This window comes from Leptodactylus fuscus, chromosome 11 (genome assembly GCF_031893055.1).
Source record: "Leptodactylus fuscus isolate aLepFus1 chromosome 11, aLepFus1.hap2, whole genome shotgun sequence".
NCBI lineage: Eukaryota > Metazoa > Chordata > Amphibia > Anura > Leptodactylidae > Leptodactylus > Leptodactylus fuscus.
The window spans coordinates 49,156,131-49,176,917 of NC_134275.1; the positions used below are offsets into that span (position 1 = coordinate 49,156,131).

A 20,787-nucleotide genomic window follows, 5' to 3' on the forward strand; every position below is an offset into this window, starting at 1 on the left:
GACTGTGATGGAGCTCAGCTGATGGAGCAAAGAAGGAAATAGGAAAAGGTTATGGGTTTTTTTTTTTTTTTTTTTGCAAAGTTTTGCATTTTTGTAAAGGTTTTACATCATAACAAAACCTGTACAAATCACCAAATACGACTTCTGGATTTTTCCACAGCATAACTCTGACTCCATAAATGTCCGACATGGTCAGAGAGAAACAGAAAAATCCTCAAATTCATGAATAATCCAGTGATTGATCCCTATAGATATATAACAGACTGTACATCTTATTCTAGAATATTATTAATAATCCAGTGACTGACCCCTGATAGTAAATATATAACACCGTATACATCTTATTATATACAGACGTTTCTCATAGATTTATTCCAAGATGATGCTGATAAATAAGACTACACACAAGGATGAGGTTCGGGGGGAAAGACTAGAAATACACTCGGATGTACAAGGGGTCGCTGGTGTGTAGGCAGCCTTAGGCCCGGGTCACATCTGTGTTGGGGATTCTGCTCGGGGAGTCGGCTGGCGAACGGAATAATGAACACATTAAAAAGTGGTGAGCTAAGAAACCACACGGACCCCATAGACTATAATGAGATCTGCGTGTCAGGTCCGGTTCGGTTGATCTTATTGCAGATATAGGGAGTAGAATTACTTAGATCTGACTTTGCGTTAAATGCTCAGAAGAGGCCACAGACAGGGACAGCGGCCACGGGTTAAATCTGTAACTCACATCAGGCAGCCACATTGAGAGCCTTGGACGTGGAGACATGCATAGATCATCAGGATGAGGATAGTAAGGATGACGCATTGCCAGTCTATGGTGTCAGAACGCAACATTTACGGCATTTTACAAATTTCACTAAAAAGTGGTCGGAGTAGATTTGTCCCCAGGCTTCTGTAAATGACACAGCCCTAGCAGTAGGGGGAGCTAGTCTGGGGACCGGGGGTGAACACCATATAATGCAATCATCAGTTTCATAGGAAGACTAGAAGTACCAGACAAAACAGACATGTATCAGCTCCAACGAATCGCATAGAAAATGGAATCATTACATGACAAAGTTTTGCAGCATTATTTGGGTCCATATTATAGGCTTTGGTAAAGTTCATGGTTACCAGTCTCTACCTATGACAGTAGATGTGACTTCCCCCGTCAGCAGATGGAGCTGTTAATATGCAGTGTAGTCCCGGAACACGGTGACGCTTTTCCCATCGTACTATTCTGTGTTCAGACAGCGGAGGAAGAAGTGGCCAAGGTCATGGGCAGAGATGACATCCCCTCCGCGCTCGCCAACTCTCACCATGTAATCGCCAGTGAACGGCTTATTATCTGTACAGAGAGAAGATGGAGCAGAGCTATGTCCTGGGTGAGACTGGGATCAGAGGCGTCACCGTACACACTGATAGTCCGTAGAGACGGAGAACAAGGAGAGGAGCGAAGTTATATAGTGGATCAGACTGGTGGCAGAGGTGTCACCGTACACACTGATAGTCCGTAGAGACTGAGAACAAGGAGAGGAGCGGAGTTATGTCCTGGGTCAGACTAGTGGCAGAGGTGTCACCGTATACACTGATAGTCCGTAGAGACGGAGAACAAGGAGAGAAGTGGAGTTATATAGTGGATCAGACTGGTGGCAGAGGTGTCACTGTACACACCGATAGTCCTCAGAGACTGAGAACAAGGAGAGGAGCGGAGTTATGTCCTGGGTCAGACTAGTGGCAGAGGTGTCACCGTACACACTGATAGTCCGTAGAGACGGAGAACATGGAGAGGAGCGGAGTTATATAGTGGATCAGACTGGTGGCAGAGGTGTCACCGTACACACCGATAGTCCGTAGAGACTGAGAACAAGGAGAGGAGCGGAGTTATATAGTGGATCAGACTGGTGGCAGAGGTGTCACTGTACACACTGATAGTCCGTAGAGACGGAGAACAAGGAGAGGAGTGGAGTTATGTCCTGGGTCAGACTGGTGGCAGAGGTGTCACCGTATACACTGATAGCCCGTAGAGACGGAGAACAAGGAGAGAAGTGGAGTTATATAGTGGATCAGACTGGTGGCAGAGGTGTCACCGTACACACCGATAGTCCGTAGAGACTGAGAACAAGGAGAGGAGCGGAGTTATATACCGGGTCAGACTGGTGGCAGAGGTGTCACCGTACACACTGATAGTCCGTAGAGACGGAGAACATGGAGGGGAGCGGAGTTATGTCCTGGGTCAGACTGGGATCAGAGGCGTCACCGTACACACTGATAGTCCGCAGAGATGGAGATCATGGAGAGGAGCGGAGTTATGTCCTGGGTCAGAGTAGTGGCAGAGGTGTCACCGTACACACTGATAGTCCGTAGAGACAGAGAACATGGAGGGGAGCGGAGTTATGTCCTGGGTCAGACTGAGATCAGAGGCGTCACCGTACACACCGATAGTCTGTAGAGACGGAGAACATGGAGGGGAGCAGAGTTATGTCCTGGGTCAGACTGGGATCAGAGGCGTCACCGTACACACTGATAGTCCGTAGACATAGAGAACATGGAGGGGAGTGGAGTTATGTCCTGGGTCAGACTGGGATCAGAGGCGTCACCGTACACACCAATAGTCCGTAGAGACGGAGAACATGGAGGGGAGCGGAGTTATGTCCTGGGTCAGACTGGGATCAGAGGCGTCACCGTACACACTGATAGTCCGTAGAGATGGAGAACATGGAGAGGAGCGGAGTTATGTCCTGGGTCAAAGTAGTGGCAGAGGTGTCACCATACACACTGATAGTCCGCAGAGATGGAGATCATGGAGAGGAGAGGAGTTATGTCCTGGGTCAGACTGAGATCAGAGGCGTCACCGTACACACCGATAGTCTGTAGAGATGGAGAACATGGAGGAGAGCGGAGTTATGTCCTGGGTCAGACTGGGATCAGAGGTGTCACCGTACACACTGATAGTCCGTAGAGACTGAGAACAAGGAGAGGAGCGGAGTTATGTCCTGGGTCAGACTGGTGGCAGAGGTGTCACCGTACACACCGATAGTCTGTTGAGACTGAGAACAAGGAGAGGAGCGGAGTTATATACCGGGTCAGACTGGTGGCAGAGGTGTCACCGTACACACTGATAGTCCGTAGAGATGGAGAACATGGAGGGGAGTGGAGTTATGTCCTGGGTCAGACTGGGATCAGAGGCGTCACCGTACACACTGATAGTCCGCAGAGATGGAGATCATGGAGAGGAGCGGAGTTATGTCCTGGGTCAGAGTAGTGGCAGAGGTGTCACCGTACACACTGATAGTCCGTAGAGACAGAGAACATGGAGGGGAGCGGAGTTATGTCCTGGGTCAGACTGAGATCAGAGGCGTCACCGTACACACCGATAGTCTGTAGAGACGGAGAACATGGAGGGGAGCAGAGTTATGTCCTGGGTCAGACTGGGATCAGAGCCGTCACCGTACACACTGATAGTCCGTAGACATAGAGAACATGGAGGGGAGTGGAGTTATGTCCTGGGTCAGACTGGGATCAGAGGCGTCACCGTACACACCAATAGTCCGTAGAGACGGAGAACATGGAGGGGAGCGGAGTTATGTCCTGGGTCAGACTGGGATCAGAGGCGTCACCGTACACACTGATAGTCCGTAGAGATGGAGAACATGGAGAGGAGCGGAGTTATGTCCTGGGTCAAAGTAGTGGCAGAGGTGTCACCATACACACTGATAGTCCGCAGAGATGGAGATCATGGAGAGGAGAGGAGTTATGTCCTGGGTCAGACTGAGATCAGAGGCGTCACCGTACACACCGATAGTCTGTAGAGACGGAGAACATGGAGGAGAGCGGAGTTATGTCCTGGGTCAGACTGGGATCAGAGGTGTCACCGTACACACTGATAGTCCGTAGAGACTGAGAACAAGGAGAGGAGCGGAGTTATGTCCTGGGTCAGACTGGTGGCAGAGGTGTCACCGTACACACCGATAGTCTGTTGAGACTGAGAACAAGGAGAGGAGCGGAGTTATATACCGGGTCAGACTGGTGGCAGAGGTGTCACCGTACACACTGATAGTCCGTAGAGATGGAGAACATGGAGAGGAGTGGAGTTATGTCCTGGGTCAGACTGGGATCAGAGGCGTCACCGTACACACTGATAGTCCGCAGAGATGGAGATCATGGAGAGGAGCGGAGTTATGTCCTGGGTCAGAGTAGTGGCAGAGGTGTCACCGTACACACCGATAGTCCGTAGAGACAGAGATCATGGAGGGGAGCGGAGTTATGTCCTGGGTCAGACTGAGATCAGAGGCGTCACCGTACACACCGATAGTCTGTAGAGACGGAGAACATGGAGGGGAGCAAAGTTATGTCCTGGGTCAAACTGGGATCAGAGGCGTCACCGTACACACTGATAGTCCGTAGACATGGAGAACATGGAGGGGAGCGGAGTTATGACCTGGGTCAGACTGGGATCAGAGGCGTCACCGTACACACCAATAGTCCGTAGAGACGGAGAACATGGAGGGGAGTGGAGTTATGTCCTGGGTCAGACTGGGATCAGAGGCGTCACCGTACACACTGATAGTCCGTAGAGATGGAGAACATGGAGAGGAGCGGAGTTATGTCCTGGGTCAGACTGAGATCAGAGGCGTCACCGTACACACCGATAGTCTGTAGAGACGGAGAACATGGAGGAGAGCGGAGTTATGTCCTGGGTCAGACTGGTAGCAGAGGTGTCACCGTACACACTGATAGTCCGTAGAGACAGAGAACATGGAGGGGAGCGGAGTTATGTCTTGGGTCAGACTGGTAGCAGAGGTGTCACCGTACACACCGATAGTCCGTAGAGACGGAGAACATGGAGAGGAGCGGAGTTATATAGTGGATCAGACTGGTGGCAGAGGTGTCACCGTACACACCGATAGTCCGTAGAGACTGAGAACAAGGAGAGGAGCGGAGTTATATAGTGGATCAGACTGGTGGCAGAGGTGTCACTGTACACACTGATAGTCCGTAGAGACGGAGAACAAGGAGAGGAGTGGAGTTATGTCCTGGGTCAGACTGGTGGCAGAGGTGTCACCGTATACACTGATAGCCCGTAGAGACGGAGAACAAGGAGAGGAGCGGAGTTATGTCCTGGGTCAGACTGGGATCAGAGGCGTCACCGTACACACTGATAGTCCGCAGAGATGGAGATAATGGAGAGGAGCGGAGTTATGTCCTGGGTCAGAGTAGTGGCAGAGGTGTCACCGTACACACTGATAGTCCGTAGAGACAGAGAACATGGAGGGGAGCGGAGTTATGTCCTGGGTCAGACTGAGATCAGAGGCGTCACCGTACACACCGATAGTCTGTAGAGACGGAGAACATGGAGGGGAGCAGAGTTATGTCCTGGGTCAGACTGGGATCAGAGGCGTCACCGTACACACTGATAGTCCGTAGACATAGAGAACATGGAGGGGAGTGGAGTTATGTCCTGGGTCAGACTGGGATCAGAGGCGTCACCGTACACACCAATAGTCCGTAGAGACGGAGAACATGGAGGGGAGCGGAGTTATGTCCTGGGTCAGACTGGGATCAGAGGTGTCACCGTACACACTGATAGTCCGTAGAGATGGAGAACATGGAGAGGAGCGGAGTTATGTCCTGGGTCAGAGTAGTGGCAGAGGTGTCACCGTACACACTGATAGTCCGTAGAGACAGAGAACATGGAGGGGAGCGGAGTTATGTCCTGGGTCAGACTGAGATCAGAGGCGTCACCGTACACACCGATAGTCTGTAGAGACGGAGAACATGGAGGGAAGCAGAGTTATGTCCTGGGTCAGACTGGGATCAGAGGCGTCACCGTACACACTGATAGTCCGTAGACATAGAGAACATGGAGGGGAGTGGAGTTATGTCCTGGGTCAGACTGGGATCAGAGGCGTCACCGTACACACCAATAGTCCGTAGAGACGGAGAACATGGAGGGGAGCGGAGTTATGTCCTGGGTCAGACTGGGATCAGAGGTGTCACCATACACACTGATAGTCCGCAGAGATGGAGATCATGGAGAGGAGAGGAGTTATGTCCTGGGTCAGACTGAGATCAGAGGCGTCACCGTACACACCGATAGTCTGTAGAGACGGAGAACATGGAGGAGAGCGGAGTTATGTCCTGGGTCAGACTGGGATCAGAGGTGTCACCGTACACACTGATAGTCCGTAGAGACTGAGAACAAGGAGAGGAGCGGAGTTATGTCCTGGGTCAGACTGGTGGCAGAGGTGTCACCGTACACACCGATAGTCTGTTGAGACTGAGAACAAGGAGAGGAGCGGAGTTATATACCGGGTCAGACTGGTGGCAGAGGTGTCACCGTACACACTGATAGTCCGTAGAGATGGAGAACATGGAGGGGAGTGGAGTTATGTCCTGGGTCAGACTGGGATCAGAGGCGTCACCGTACACACTGATAGTCCGCAGAGATGGAGATCATGGAGAGGAGCGGAGTTATGTCCTGGGTCAGAGTAGTGGCAGAGGTGTCACCGTACACACCGATAGTCCGTAGAGACAGAGATCATGGAGGGGAGCGGAGTTATGTCCTGGGTCAGACTGAGATCAGAGGCGTCACCGTACACACCGATAGTCTGTAGAGACGGAGAACATGGAGGGGAGCAGAGTTATGTCCTGGGTCAAACTGGGATCAGAGGCGTCACCGTACACACTGATAGTCCGTAGACATGGAGAACATGGAGGGGAGCGGAGTTATGACCTGGGTCAGACTGGGATCAGAGGCGTCACCATACACACCAATAGTCCGTAGAGACGGAGAACATGGAGGGGAGTGGAGTTATGTCCTGGGTCAGACTGGGATCAGAGGCGTCACCGTACACACTGATAGTCCGTAGAGATGGAGAACATGGAGAGGAGCGGAGTTATGTCCTGGGTCAGACTGAGATCAGAGGCGTCACCGTACACACCGATAGTCTGTAGAGACGGAGAACATGGAGGAGAGCGGAGTTATGTCCTGGGTCAGACTGGTAGCAGAGGTGTCACCGTACACACTGATAGTCCGTAGAGACAGAGAACATGGAGGGGAGCGGAGTTATGTCTTGGGTCAGACTGGTAGCAGAGGTGTCACCGTACACACCGATAGTCCGTAGAGACGGAGAACATGGAGGGCAGCGGAGTTATGTCTTGGGTCAGACTGGGATCAGAGGTGTCACCGTACACACCGATAGTCCGTAGAGCTCACAATCAGATTGCTGGAGAACCACAGGACAGTGGGCCACATGTTGCATCCACCCAAAAATAAGTCCAAGTCATATTTATTAACTGCTTTAGATTCGTTGTACAATAAGAGAGGGGAGGGGCTTATTGAAAAGGGGAAGGGTTTTATTATGTGTCACCGTGCACCAAAAATGTGACAAAATTTTGCAACATTTTTTGTAATAAACTAAGCCAAGTAATAAGTGTTGTAAACTTATACGAGACCGTCTACAAATGCAGCAGATTTATCCTCCAGCATCGGCCCCTGTGAGAAATCCGGTGCAAAAAGGTTAAGTCTCAGACCGGGACAATGTTAGTGAATCTGCCCCAGTGTGTCCATCTATTGATCTCAGAGGGCCGACACACCGAGCTTACAAGCTTCGCTGTCACTGATATATAGACTATACGGTGCTAAAACTGAGGCCTAGGCTGTAATCTCTGGCCTTGCAGGCCCATAATGGAGTGAAAGCCAAATTCTGGCTCCACTACACTGTCTGGACTGATGTTTGGACAAGACTAGAGCCGGATGGTGTTGGTTGTGATCAGCCCTGGAATTGACATAACCGGAGCCGTGTAATAATAGAGGTATATACAGTAGATGAGCACAGAGGCCTTACATCGGCATCATCTCACGTTTCGCCACTAGGGGGCAGCCTCTGCACACCCTTCAGCGTTGCGACCTTTACACAGATTCCTCAGGGTCATCAATGACATTTTTTTCTGTTGGGTAGTTTGGAAGTTTCAGCAAATTTCTGATGAGAAAGCAAATCAATGTGATAGGGAGCGCAGCGTCACCATGACAGACAAGGACATCAGTGCTGGGTTGGGGTTTACACAAAATGCCCCATTATTACAGTGTGGAGATGGAGACGGGGCCGGGGCCATCAGGGCAGCTGACATAATGACATCAGCATCTAAGGGGTTTGTTATAGCATAACCCCCCCATATTAGCCCCCACAATGCAATAGTCATGGTCGTGTACAACTACTGAAGACCTCTGCGTCACCATCTGAGGTCAACCATTAATTAGTTCCCGCAACACAGTATAGAGCACCCTAAGTGGCCCCGTACAATATAATACTCCAGGGGCCCATCAGCCAGATGTGAGGGCAGACACTGATGCCGAGTGGTCCCGACTCAATCTCTATTCTAGTTCAAAGAGCAGAGTTCCCCCAATTTATCAAACCCTTTCTCTGTACCGATGGGCAGTCATGCCCCCCTCTGACTGTATAAGGACTCATGTGTACCCTTCACTTGAAATAAGGGGTCCACGCCATGATCCCCTCAGCACCAGTGCCCTCCACACTATGCACTCCGGGAAGTAGCGTCCTCCAGATAGCCACCAAACCCAGATTTACCCATCAGAGCGCCAGATGGAGTTTGCCAGTGGAGAATGCTCAGTTGTGGACTCGATTTTCACCTGTTTGCAGTACTAACCAATTCAGCTCCTGGCTCCTCCTCTTACATGGAGAGGACCAGAGGGAAGGGGGGGGGGGGGGGGCGCACAAGCATTTCTTGTGCATTTACTAGAATATTCCCTAATAATAGACCTGCTACCAGCTTCAGAGCCGCATGCACACCCTGCACTATGTCAAGAAGTACAGCGCGGACTCATCAGCCCCTGTGTCCGGGAATCACTACATGGACCGACTCCGGGACACCAAACAGGGGCTACTGTAGGAAGGTTTCTGACTTATTACATGTAGACTGAGAAATAGTCACATCCGGACCGGAGACAAGTATTATCTGTACGGGGCGCACAGGGAAGATGCTGCTGTTTTAGGCCTTAGTCACACCGTGAAGTTTTGTATGGCCATAACTAAAATTTAGCAAAACCAAGAGGAAACCGGTGGCTGATCAGCAGAGGGCCCGGGTGTCAGACCCTGTAAATCTTCAGTTGAGAACCTATGTGAGGGATAGGCTGTCAGTTGATGCTCCTAGAACACCTCTTTAAGACATTATGTGCCTTGAACACCCCTTTAAGACAATATAGCAATATCCCAGCACTTGGGGTTCAGCGGGGTTTATACTGTGTTACCTAAAAGACTCCGCAAAGCCGCCATCTACAGAAGAACCACAAAAAACAGACACAGAGGACACAATGAAATGGAAAAGAGGTTTTTATTGTGGTTTTTGGTCACCTCGGTCAGCCCCGGACTGGAGATACCCGAGATGTTTAGCGTAGTCGTAGTCAGCAGGGTTGGGCTTCATTGGTAGATTGTAGTAAGTGGATTGTTATTGGCCTATACTAGGACTGCTGCGACTTCCCCCACCAGCAGAGGGAACTGTTACTATGCAGTGTAGTCCCGGAACACGGTGACGCTTTTCCCATCATACTCCGCACTGTTCACACAGTGGAGGAAGAAGTGGGCAACGTCACGGGTGGAGATGACATTCCCTCCGCGCTCGCCAACTTTTACGGTGTAATCGCCAGTGAATGGCTTATCATCTATACAGAGAGAAGATGGAGCGGAGTTATGTCCTGGGTCACATAGTAAAAGGGCTGCCCTGGATTCTCTGTGATGTCAGGAACAGCGCCACCTCTGCCTATAGGCTGTGTGGGGTATTACATTGATGTGATGCAACGTTCCTGCCATTCATCTAGTCTGGGGCTCCCCGACCAAAAGACAATAAACAGGACACAGATCACATTGTGTGCCGTCATCTTTCCAACCAGAGTGTTGCAGCTCCCTGACCCTTGTTGGGAATCGCTGATCTAACGCATGCAAGGACCAGAAGAAAGGAAAGCTAGTCCATCAAATGACTAAATGGAGTCTCAGAGATTTTATTTTAGTTTTTTTGTCCAGGATTTCTGCCGGACTTTGTGCCAGAGACTCCGACAGCTGTAAATGTAGCCTGAATGGGGCTGTGCTGCAATACCACCCGCAAGCTGGGGACAGAGGAGGCGCTGTTCCCCTTTATAAGTCACTAATCATCTAGAACTGAACGCTACACCGAGCCCTTGTCCTTGTGGTGCGACTACTCTACCCGTCATATAACAGACCTGTCACTGGCCACTATGAACTGTGATGGAAACTCCTGTATACTGAGAAATGTAGTATATACTCCTGTACACTGAGCAAGGTGACATATGCTCCTGCACACTGAGCACTGTGGTATATACTCCTGTACACTGAGCACTGTGGTATATACTCCTGCACACTGAGCACTGTGGTATATACTCCTGCACACTGAGCACCTGCACTATATACTCCTGTACACTGAGCACTGTGGTATATACTCCTATACACTGTGGTATATACAGCTCGGAGGTCTCTACAATGGCTCCATTTACCTGCAAGGTGTGGAGGAAGAACGGCCACAAAGTCCAATCCAGAGTCTTTCAGGACCTGGTGCATCCGGATGTGGTCCTGGGTCACGGGCACAAGGGGTGGAGGGACCTTGGCGATGTCCCACAGCAGGAAAGCTTCAATACAAACACACACCATGGATTAAAGATGGCGGCCATAGAGTGGCATGAGGGATGGATTAAAGGGCTTGTATAGAATTAGAAAGACATGGCTGCCTTGTGTCACAAACAGCACCTGTCCAAGGGTTGTGCCCGGTATCGCAGCTACATCAACCTGACTAGGACTGAGCTCCAATACCGCACATAACCTGTGGGCCGCTGAGGCGCTGTCTAGATCTCCTGGAGGAGCAGCAGCCATCTTGTCCCCATCTCTTGTAATAGTAAGTGACAGAAGCGACTCCCAGACATATTCTGGCTTCCTCGTCTGAAGAACAATCTTACTTAAGGCAATCTCCACATATAATAAGAGACAATTGCGGGGCGGGAGGGTGACGGGAATCTGACTACAAGGCGATGTTCACACCTATAGAAAATAATAAAGCGCAGGTAAAACTGTCAAAAATCTGCAGCAAAAAAATCATGTCAGGAAAGGTTTCCTAATTCCTGGAGCAGGTTCTCAGACTGTGTGTGAACACGCTCCTAATAAATGGATAAACAAAAATGGAAAGAAAATGCAAAAAGAGCACAAAATATGAAAGAAATAGTAAAATACAGAGAATAAGGGAATATTACCCACGGCCGGGGCTGCCATTTATCTGCAGGTGTGAACGTCGCCTTATGTGGTGTAACCTGCTATTGTTGCCCATAGTAACCTCACATAACCAATCAGAGCTCGGCTTTCATTTCTCTGCACTGTGATTGGTTGCTAGGGGCAATAACTTGGTGAATGAGGGTCCGAGCAGACCCCAGGAATGAAATCCTCAAGCCCCATCATATATAAAAATACCCAGGACCAGGGTAATAACAATCCACCTGGTACTTACACGACATACGGCCCACCCCCCTGTACTTACACGACATACGGCCCACCCCCCTGTACTTACACGACATACGGCCCACCCCCGGTACTTACATGACATACGGCCCACCCCCCTGTACTTACACGACATACGGCCCACCCTCCGGTACTTACATGACATACGGCCCACCCTCTGGTACTTACACGACATATGGCCCACCCCCCCGGTACTTACATGACATACAGCCCACCACTTTTCGCACGCCGTGCTCCTTCATGGCCTCTATGATATTTCGGGTTCCCTCTGACATCATTGTGGTCGGTCCTGTCAATGAATAAATGACGGGTTATAACAAGTTTGGCTAAAGCTTCCGGCCCCTGATTATTTAGTTTAGGGCCACAGAGCGATTTTGCCTGACCAGAGACAGCCGGGTGGACCAGTGACTTCTTCACAAATATTAGTCAATCAATGAGCGTTGTGACCCCTGGGGCAATGTGGCCCCTGAGCACCCTCAATCTCTGGTCACACGATGAGAGTTGTAGTGACATCGCTGCGTTCCCCCAGCCACATAATACAGGTCTCACATGAGGTGGACGGGCCTTATATACAATACATTAATGTCGGCCATCTTATCTGTAAGTGGGAGAATGTCAACCATTTACCATATAGAATACATATAGGGACATACTGCACATAGAAGCAAACTATACAGCACACTAAAGGATACGGAAACACACAAAGGACAGAAGGTATGCCATACAATCCTATAGGCACCCAGACTATAAAATAGCTGATTAAGTGGCTCCCCCTGGTGGCGAATACACAACATTACAAAAGACACCATATATGGAGAGAAATCCAAGACACACACACACACACTGATGTATGATAATATATAAATTATATATATACACTCACCGGCCACTTTATTAGGTACACCTGTCCAACTGCTCGTTAACACTTAATTTCTAATCAGCCAATCACATGGCGGCAACTCAGTGCATTTAGGCATGTAGACATGGTCAAGACAATCTCCTGCAGTTCAAACCGAGCATCAGTATGGGGAAGAAAGGTGATTTGAGAGCCTTTGAACGTGGCATGGTTGTTGGTGCCAGAAGGGCTGGTCTGAGTATTTCAGAAACTGCTGATCTACTGGGATTTTCACGCACAACCATCTCTAGGGTTTACAGAGAATGGTCCAAAAAAGAAAAAACATCCAGTGAGCGGCAGTTCTGTGGGCGGAAATGCGTTGTTGATGCCAGAGGTCAGAGGAGAATGGCCAGACTGGTTTGAGCTGATAGAAAGGCAACAGTGTCTCAAATAGCCACCCGTTACAACCAAGGTAGCCAGAAGAGCATCTCTGAACGCACAGTACGTCGAACTTTGAGGCAGATGGGCTACAGCAGCAGAAGACCACACCGGGTGCCACTCCTTTCCGCTAAGAACAGGAAACTGAGGCTACAATTTGCACAAGCTCATCGAAATTGGACAATTGAAGATTGGAAAAACGTTGCCTGGTCTGATGAGTCTCGATTTCTGCTGCGACATTCGGATGGTAGGGTCAGAATTTGGCGTCAGCAACATGAAAGCATGGATCCATCCTGCCTTGTATCAACGGTTCAGGCTGGTGGTGGTGGTGTCATGGTGTGGGGAATATTTTCTTGGCACTCTTTGGGCCCCTTGGTACCAATTGAGCATCGTTGCAACGCCAAAGCCTACCTGAGTATTGTTGCTGACCATGTCCATCCCTTTATTACCACAATGTACCCAACATCTGATGGCTACTTTCAGCAGGATAATGCGCCATGTCATAAAGCTGGAATCATCTCAGACTGGTTTCTTGAACATGACAATGAGTTCACTGTACTCCAATGGCCTCCACAGTCACCAGATCTCAATCCAATAGAGCATCTTTGGGATGTGGTGGAACGAGAGATTCGCATCATGGATGTGCAGCCGACAAATCTGCGGCAACTGTGTGATGCCATCATGTCAATATGGACCAAAATCTCTGAGGAATGCTTCCAGCACCTTGTTGAATCTATGCCACGAAGAATTGAGGCAGTTCTGAAGGCAAAAGGGGGTCCAACCCGTTACTAGCATGGTGTACCTAATAAAGTGGCCGGTGAGTGTATATATATATATATATATATATATATATATATATATTATATATTATATACACACACACACAATCTATCTATACATTAGTCACACATTCTATAACCCCTACGTGCACTGTCACAAGGCACCACTAGTGGACAGTCTAGACAGCCTGTGATCTTAACTTTTCAACATGGTGACAAAAACCAGAATTTTTTGTTTGCCTTTACTGTTCACTCTGCTGTGACTGACCCCTGCCCCGACCCCCCCCTCCTCCCTGATACCCCTACCTCCCCCATCGTCTCTCTATTGCCCTTCTGTCGTCCTCCGCTGTGTTATTACCCATCACCCTCTTTCCTGCTCCCGTCCCCATATCCTAATCTATCAGGTTTAAGATTCTTCTCTATTTTTGTCACCCTTATTGTGAAATCTCAAAATTCTTAATGTAAAAAAACCCCTCAGAATCAGATTGTCTGTGAAACGTCCTGATGGCTGGTCCATGAAGGAGCGGAGGAGGCCGGGACGTATGATTACATAATAATAATAATACATTTTATTTATATAGCGCCAACATATTCCGCAGCGCTGTACAATTTGTAGGGTTCAAATACAGACAGAAAGATACATAACAAAGAAAGTCATTTCACACAATGGGACTGAGGGCCCTGCTCACAAGAGCTTACAATCTATGAGGTAGAGGGGGTGACACAAGAGGTAGCAGGGGTGGCATTGCTTCTACAGAGGTCAGACATTTGTGTAATAGAGGTGACTGTCATTACACAAACATAAAACTTTATGAGCCATCACTAGTGGTGTCCTGTAACATGTGGATGGAGCTTGGACCTATAAAGTTATCCTGAGATGACATCATATCATGTGGGGAAACGTGGGAGTGGGGACAGAGGAGGGTTAAATTTTGGGGATTCTAATTATAGTACGGAAGGGTTTACGTTAGAAATTGTGATAGGCCTGTCTGAAAAGATGCGTCTTTAGTTTGCGTTTGAAACTGTAGAAATTGTGAGTTAATCTGATTGTCCGGGGTAGAGCATTCCAGAGAAGTGGTGCAGCTCGGGAGAAGTCTTGTATACGAGCGTGGGAGGTTCTGATAATAGAGGATGTAAGTGTTAGGTCATTGAGTGAGCGGAGAACACGGGTTGGGCGGTAGACAGAGATGAGGGAGGATATGTAGGGAGGTGCGGCATTATGGAGAGCCTTGTGGATGAGAGTAATAACTTTATATTTTATTCTATAATGAATAGGCAGCCAATGTAAGGACTGGCACAGACCAGAGGCATCGCTGTAGCATGTAGCCTGATAGATGAGCCTGGCCGCTGCATTCAGAATAGATTGTAGAGGGGAGAGTTTAGTGAGGGGAAGACCGATTAGTAAGGAGTTACAGTAGTCAAGGCGAGAATGAATCAGAAAGACAATAAGTGTCTTTAGTGTATCTCTGGTGAGGAAAGGGCGTATCACACAGCCTCCTCCTCCATAGGTTATACTGGTGCGGATAGTCCTGCACTGGTCGCCCGTACTCACTGCCGCTCTACATTATCACTAAGGGACTGATGAAGGTCACCAAGCACCGTTCTGGGCCGTCTTAAGGCTGCATTCACCCCACGTCTTCTGTATCCCTTTAATAGTCTGTAAGAAAGATCCAATGACGGGGCTTCTGTTGGGTCATGTTGGGTTGTGTTTCTCTCCTTTTTTTGTTATTGGACACCTGAAAAAAGGACTGAAACCGACCTGAACTTCTGCAAAACCATAATGTGAACACACCCTTAGACAATCCCATACAGGCAGCATGTGGGAACCCCATTACAGTGATCAGTGGGGGTGTCTGACCATGAGCAGAGGAGATAAGTTGTGCCTAAGAGACAACCCATTTAATTGAGTCCTCCATATCCGTACATGACGGTGTCCGGGTATTCTGAGCGCCTCGATGTACAGTTACATCACAGGGATCGTACTGACAATCTGCGCCCACTCAATCACCGCAGGAATACTGACCGATAGCCAGGGGCCCACTGTAATGGCGGAGATCAGCAATGAAGGAACGCAGCCACTTAAGGCTATACGTATAGAACAGGTCTACAATATCACGTGGGCATCCGACATCTGACAACCCCATCGATCTTCTGTTCTCAACCTCTGATACACAGAGAATGGAGCAGGAAGCAGAGAGCCTCTTTGTGTAATGGTCAGATCAGGTACTGCGGGTCAGATCAGGTACTGCGGGTCAGATCTCTCTCTCCATCATTCAGCAGCTGATACACAGAGAATGGAGCAGGAAGCAGACAGCGCTCTTCTCTGTGTAGTGGTCAGACCAGGTACTGCACATCAGCTCCAGTTCACTTAAATGGGATCTAATCTGCAGTGACTCTGTTCCGCCACTACATAGAGAATGGCGCTGTTTGCTTCCCGCTCCATTCTCTGTGTATCAGCAGCTGAGAACAGTCGATTGGTGGAATCAGGTGTTCGTGTTAGGAGAGGTCCTCTATAGCTTTAGCTTAGAAATCCCTTTACTTGGTGCCGATGACAGATTTTAGGATGACAATGAGGAGGATTCTTAGGTTTATCGATAGCACAGTGGCTGGATCGCTTGGTCGCACCATGTGGCTACCCTCAGGTCAGATAACAGTCTATATGATGAACGCAGTTCCTATAGGGAGGTGAGGGGAGGAGGGGGCGAGGGGTAGGGGGCACATCTAGACATTGGCAGGGTCTTACCAGATGGTTCTCGAAAGATCAGATAATGATATACGATCAGCAGCAAGCTAGGGATGAGAATGGGTTAAATGTACAGATAACTAGCTATATAATATTGTATAGGGTTAGAGGTCCTATAGTAGAATAGTGTCACATATAGACAATAAGCGGAGATTTGGGGTCCATTACCCAGGTCATTACGGGTTCCCAGGACAATGATGACCGCGTCCTGCCCCTGCACAGCCTTCGACACGTCCGCCTTGTTCAGCACATCACCAACAACCACCCGGGCGGGCTTCTTGTCAGCGGGGAGGCGCGCGGGATCCCTCACCAGGACAGTCACCTTGTGCCCTGTAGGCGAGAAAGGACGTATAGATCACGGCACGTATACAACAATATGGAAACAAAAATACAGGATTGGTCCAGATAAAGGTCAAACCACAACTAGAATTATAGGATGGCCGTATCCTGCCAGCACTGGGGTGTATACTGGGGGCACATGTAGTCACCACTATATATAAGTGTACGTCCATTCAGCACCCCATAAATTTTAAGGGGGGCAGAGCAGAGTCTGATATTTGGCACAACTCATCATCATTTAATCTGCCCGAAAAAAAGCCGAAGAGCCGTGTACCCCTGCACAGCGAGCCCCAAATCTGATAAGTCCCCCTGACTGCTTCTTACTTTCCTGGCCTTGTTCCTCTTTCAGTCTTCCTGTCAGCAGGATTCAGTTCTCAGATCCGCACTTATTGTGCATTATTTGGTCATGAGATGTACAAGCGATTTGTCCCCTGACACCCCACACGTTACCTAGACTGTCCCTGCCCGCAGCGCTCCCCAGAGGACACATGTAGGCTTACACAATAAGTGACATCTATGAGAAACGTCTGATTTCCAAAAAAGATGGCTATAATAGTGACCAGCCGTATACTCCAAGAAGCCGAGATACAGGGGCTGAGTGCTGGGTAATGGGGGGCTGTGTGATGGAGTCAAGAGGACTGGTGACAAAATCTCCCTGCTGGGTCCAGTAATTTACAACAGGCCGACATCACTGTGTGTATTATCCCTGTACTGTGACATCATTGTGTGTATTATCCCTGTACTGTGACATCATTGTGTGTATTATCCTGTACTGTGACATCACTGTGTGTATTATCCCTGTACTGTGACATCACTGTGTGTATTATCCCTGTACTGTGACATCACTGTGTGTATTATCCCTGTACTGTGACATCACTGTGTGTATTATCCCTGTACTGTGACATCACTGTGTGTATTATCCCTGTACTGTGACATCACTGTGTGTATTATCCCTGTACTGTGACATCACTGTGTGTATTATCCCTGTACTGTGACATCACTGTGTGTATTATCCTGTACTGTGACATCACTGTGTGTATTATCCTGTACTGTGACATCACTGTGTGTATTATCCCTGTACTGTGACATCACTGTGTGTATTATCCCTGTACTGTGACATCACTGTGTATTATCCTGTACTGTGACATCACTGTGTGTATTATCCTGTACTGTGACATCACTGTGTGTATTATCCTGTACTGTGACATCACTGTGTGTATTATCCTGTACTGTGACATCACTGTGTGTATTATCCTGTACTGTGACATCACTGTGTGTATTATCCTGTACTGTGACATCACTGTGTGTATTATCCTGTACTGTGACATCACTGTGTGTATTATCCTGTACTGTGACATCACTGTGTGTATTATCCCTGTACTGTGACATCACTGTGTGTATTATCCCTGTACTGTGACATCACTGTGTGTATTATCCCTGTACTGTGACATCACTGTGTGTATTATCCTGTACTGTGACATCACTGTGTGTATTATCCCTGTACTGTGACATCACTGTGTGTATTATCCCTGTACTGTGACATCACTGTGTGTATTGTCTCTGTACTGTGACATCACTGTGTGTATTATCCCTGTACTGTGACATCACTGTGTGTATTATCCTGTACTGTGACATCACTGTGTGTATTATCCTGTACTGTGACATCACTGTGTGTATTATCCTGTACTGTGACATCACTGTGTGTATTATCCTGTACTGTGACATCACTGTGTGTATTATCCTGTACTGTGACATCACTGTGTGTATTATCCTGTACTGTGACATCACTGTGTGTATTATCCTGTACTGTGACATCAATGTGTGTATTATCCTGTACTGTGACATCACTATGTAATGTTTGTGGCTCCTTCTGATTTGGTTACTGGTTAGTGCAAAGGAAATTTTAGAGAGAGGGAGGGACACAGAAATGGGCTTATCAGTGCTGAACACACAGCATGACTCAGCACCAGTGCCTGCGGTATACTCAGGTGTTACATGTGCACTATATGTCTATAGGGATTATTTACATGTTGCAGTCACATAATCATTTTTACCACCAGCTGGTGCAGAGGACGGAGAGCACAGGCAGATTCTTGTATTCAGGTATCCAGGCAGCTGCACACACTATACCTGTCCACTATATAGCAGTGCCCAGAAGTTGCTGCAACAGTTGAGCTGTGCAGGGTTCCGGTGTCTGACCCCAAAAGATCTCATGGATAGGACATATAATAAATCCATGTGAGGCCAGACAACCCCTTTAACCCTTAAGTACTATCATGGTGTCCATCATACACCGCTATCATACACATATCATTATGATAGACACCATGATGACCACATTGGACTAGCTCACAGCAGATTGGCCTCTGCAGACTCCACACACTGAGCAACTTCACCACAATTCGAGCTGCAGCGTTTGTTCAAGGTGATGAGACGTAAGTAGCAGCAAAGTCTTCACCAATGTGAGTGAGTGGAATCACAACGTGACCCCGAGACTGCAGCACAAAAAGATTGAGCACTGCTGGGTCTTTTTTGTACAGTGCACAGTATATATACACCAGGCAGTATACAGACATCATGCAGTGTACAGCGCACAGTATACTGTATAGACACCAGGCAGTATACAGACATCATGCAGTGTACAGTGCACCGTATATAGACACCAGGCAGTGTACAGCATACTGTATAGACACCAGGAAGTGTACAGCATACTGTATAGACACCAGGCAGTATACAGCGCATGGTATATAGACATCATGCAGTGTTCAGTACATAGACATCTTGCAGTATACATGGTCGTCACCCCATGTGCACCCCTTGCCATTACCTTCCTCCAGGGCCTGTGCCAGGGTCACTTTCCCGGTCATTCCGGTGGATCCAAAGATTACAATATTTTTCAGGGCCATGGTTGTGCAGACTGAACAGAAGTTGTCCTGTATCCTGCATGTTATAGGAACCTGGTCACACTGGTTGGGTGCGCTCCTCCCTGCAGTGGGAGGGGCCTTGTGCTTAACCCCCTCACTGCTGGTTGTGGATGACAAGTCAGCTGATCAGCGCGTGCACTCCGAATATGGTGACACTTGTGGTTCTGACATAGGCTGTAGTGATGTTCACAGCACTGGGCACTGCGTTATCTAGATAATGTGTATATAGGGAGGAAATAACAGCAGCTGCATTCATCTCCTCCAGGGCTGCACATCACTGTATGGTGTGTGTGTATATACAGTGTGTAAGAGCTGGCTTTATACATAAGAGTAGCATCCATGCATCAATTCTCACCAATAATCCCACCAACAACATGGCAGACTTACTGGGGAGCAGCAGGAGGGGCGGCCTCTTCACTGGATACCAAGAACATCACTGTACATATTGTAGGGGTTGGTATAGCAGCTCAGCCCCATTCACTTGAATGGGACTGAGCTGGGGCTGCACTAAGTGACAGGTGGACGTCATCAGTACATTAGGCTTCAGCCTCTTCACACAGCTGATTGTGAGGGGTCCCGGGCTCAGATCCCACCGATCTCACATGAATGACCTATCCTAAGGAACCTCTTTAGACTGAGGCCCCACATTGGGGTAAAACTGATTTTTTTGTTGCAGACTTTGCTGTGTTTTTGTGAACCAAAGCCAGTAATGGATTGAGCAGAAGGAGACTTCTAAGAAGCTTCTCCAGATCTTCAACTTCTTTTGGCTCGAAAGAAACGCAGCAAAATTCTGCCACATGGGGCCTTAAATTTTGCTGTGTTTCGGGTGTGCCCGCCATCTTATGTCTGTGGGTGACACTAGCAGATTCTCCTCAGCTGTGTGTACAAGAGATAAGCGGCAGCAGAAGAGTCCTCCGGCCGCTCCATAGAATAACATGTATGATCAGCAAGTTAGGAGAAATGTCACTGTGATCCCCAAAATCAGGAGAACAGGGGGCTGAAAATACCCCTAAAGCCCCCTTGTGAGTGGAGCAGCAGAGCACTTGTGTATTGGCTCCACTACACTAGTGAGGCCAGTTATTGGCTCCAGTACACCAGTGAGGCCAGGTGGCTTACGGTTAGGCCGTGTCGTTGCCAGGTGGCTTACGGTTTGGCCGTGTCGTTGCCAGGTGGCTTACGGTTTGGCCGTGTCGTTGCCAGGTGG

General features: G+C 48.6%; 1 protein-coding gene across 2 annotated transcripts; it reads right to left on the reverse strand.

Moving 5' to 3' along the window:
• Nucleotides 1-1,181: 1,181 nt before the first annotated feature.
• Nucleotides 1,182-19,639, reverse strand: BLVRB (biliverdin reductase B). 2 transcript variants are annotated; one of them, XM_075259943.1, is made up of 5 exons: nt 19,487-19,639; nt 16,489-16,650; nt 11,725-11,814; nt 10,517-10,648; nt 1,182-1,336 (listed from the first exon to the last, which is right to left on the reverse strand). In XM_075259943.1, the coding sequence occupies exons 1-5, from the start codon at nt 19,563-19,565 to the stop codon at nt 1,224-1,226; spliced, it is 576 nt and encodes a 191-aa protein (XP_075116044.1). In that variant the 5' UTR covers nt 19,566-19,639; the 3' UTR covers nt 1,182-1,223. The 2 variants fall into 2 exon arrangements, with proteins under 2 accessions (XP_075116044.1, XP_075116043.1); XM_075259942.1 differs by lacking the exon at nt 1,182-1,336 and adding an exon at nt 9,324-9,670 and having other exon boundaries at nt 19,487-19,636.
• Nucleotides 19,640-20,787: the final 1,148 nt, after the last annotated feature.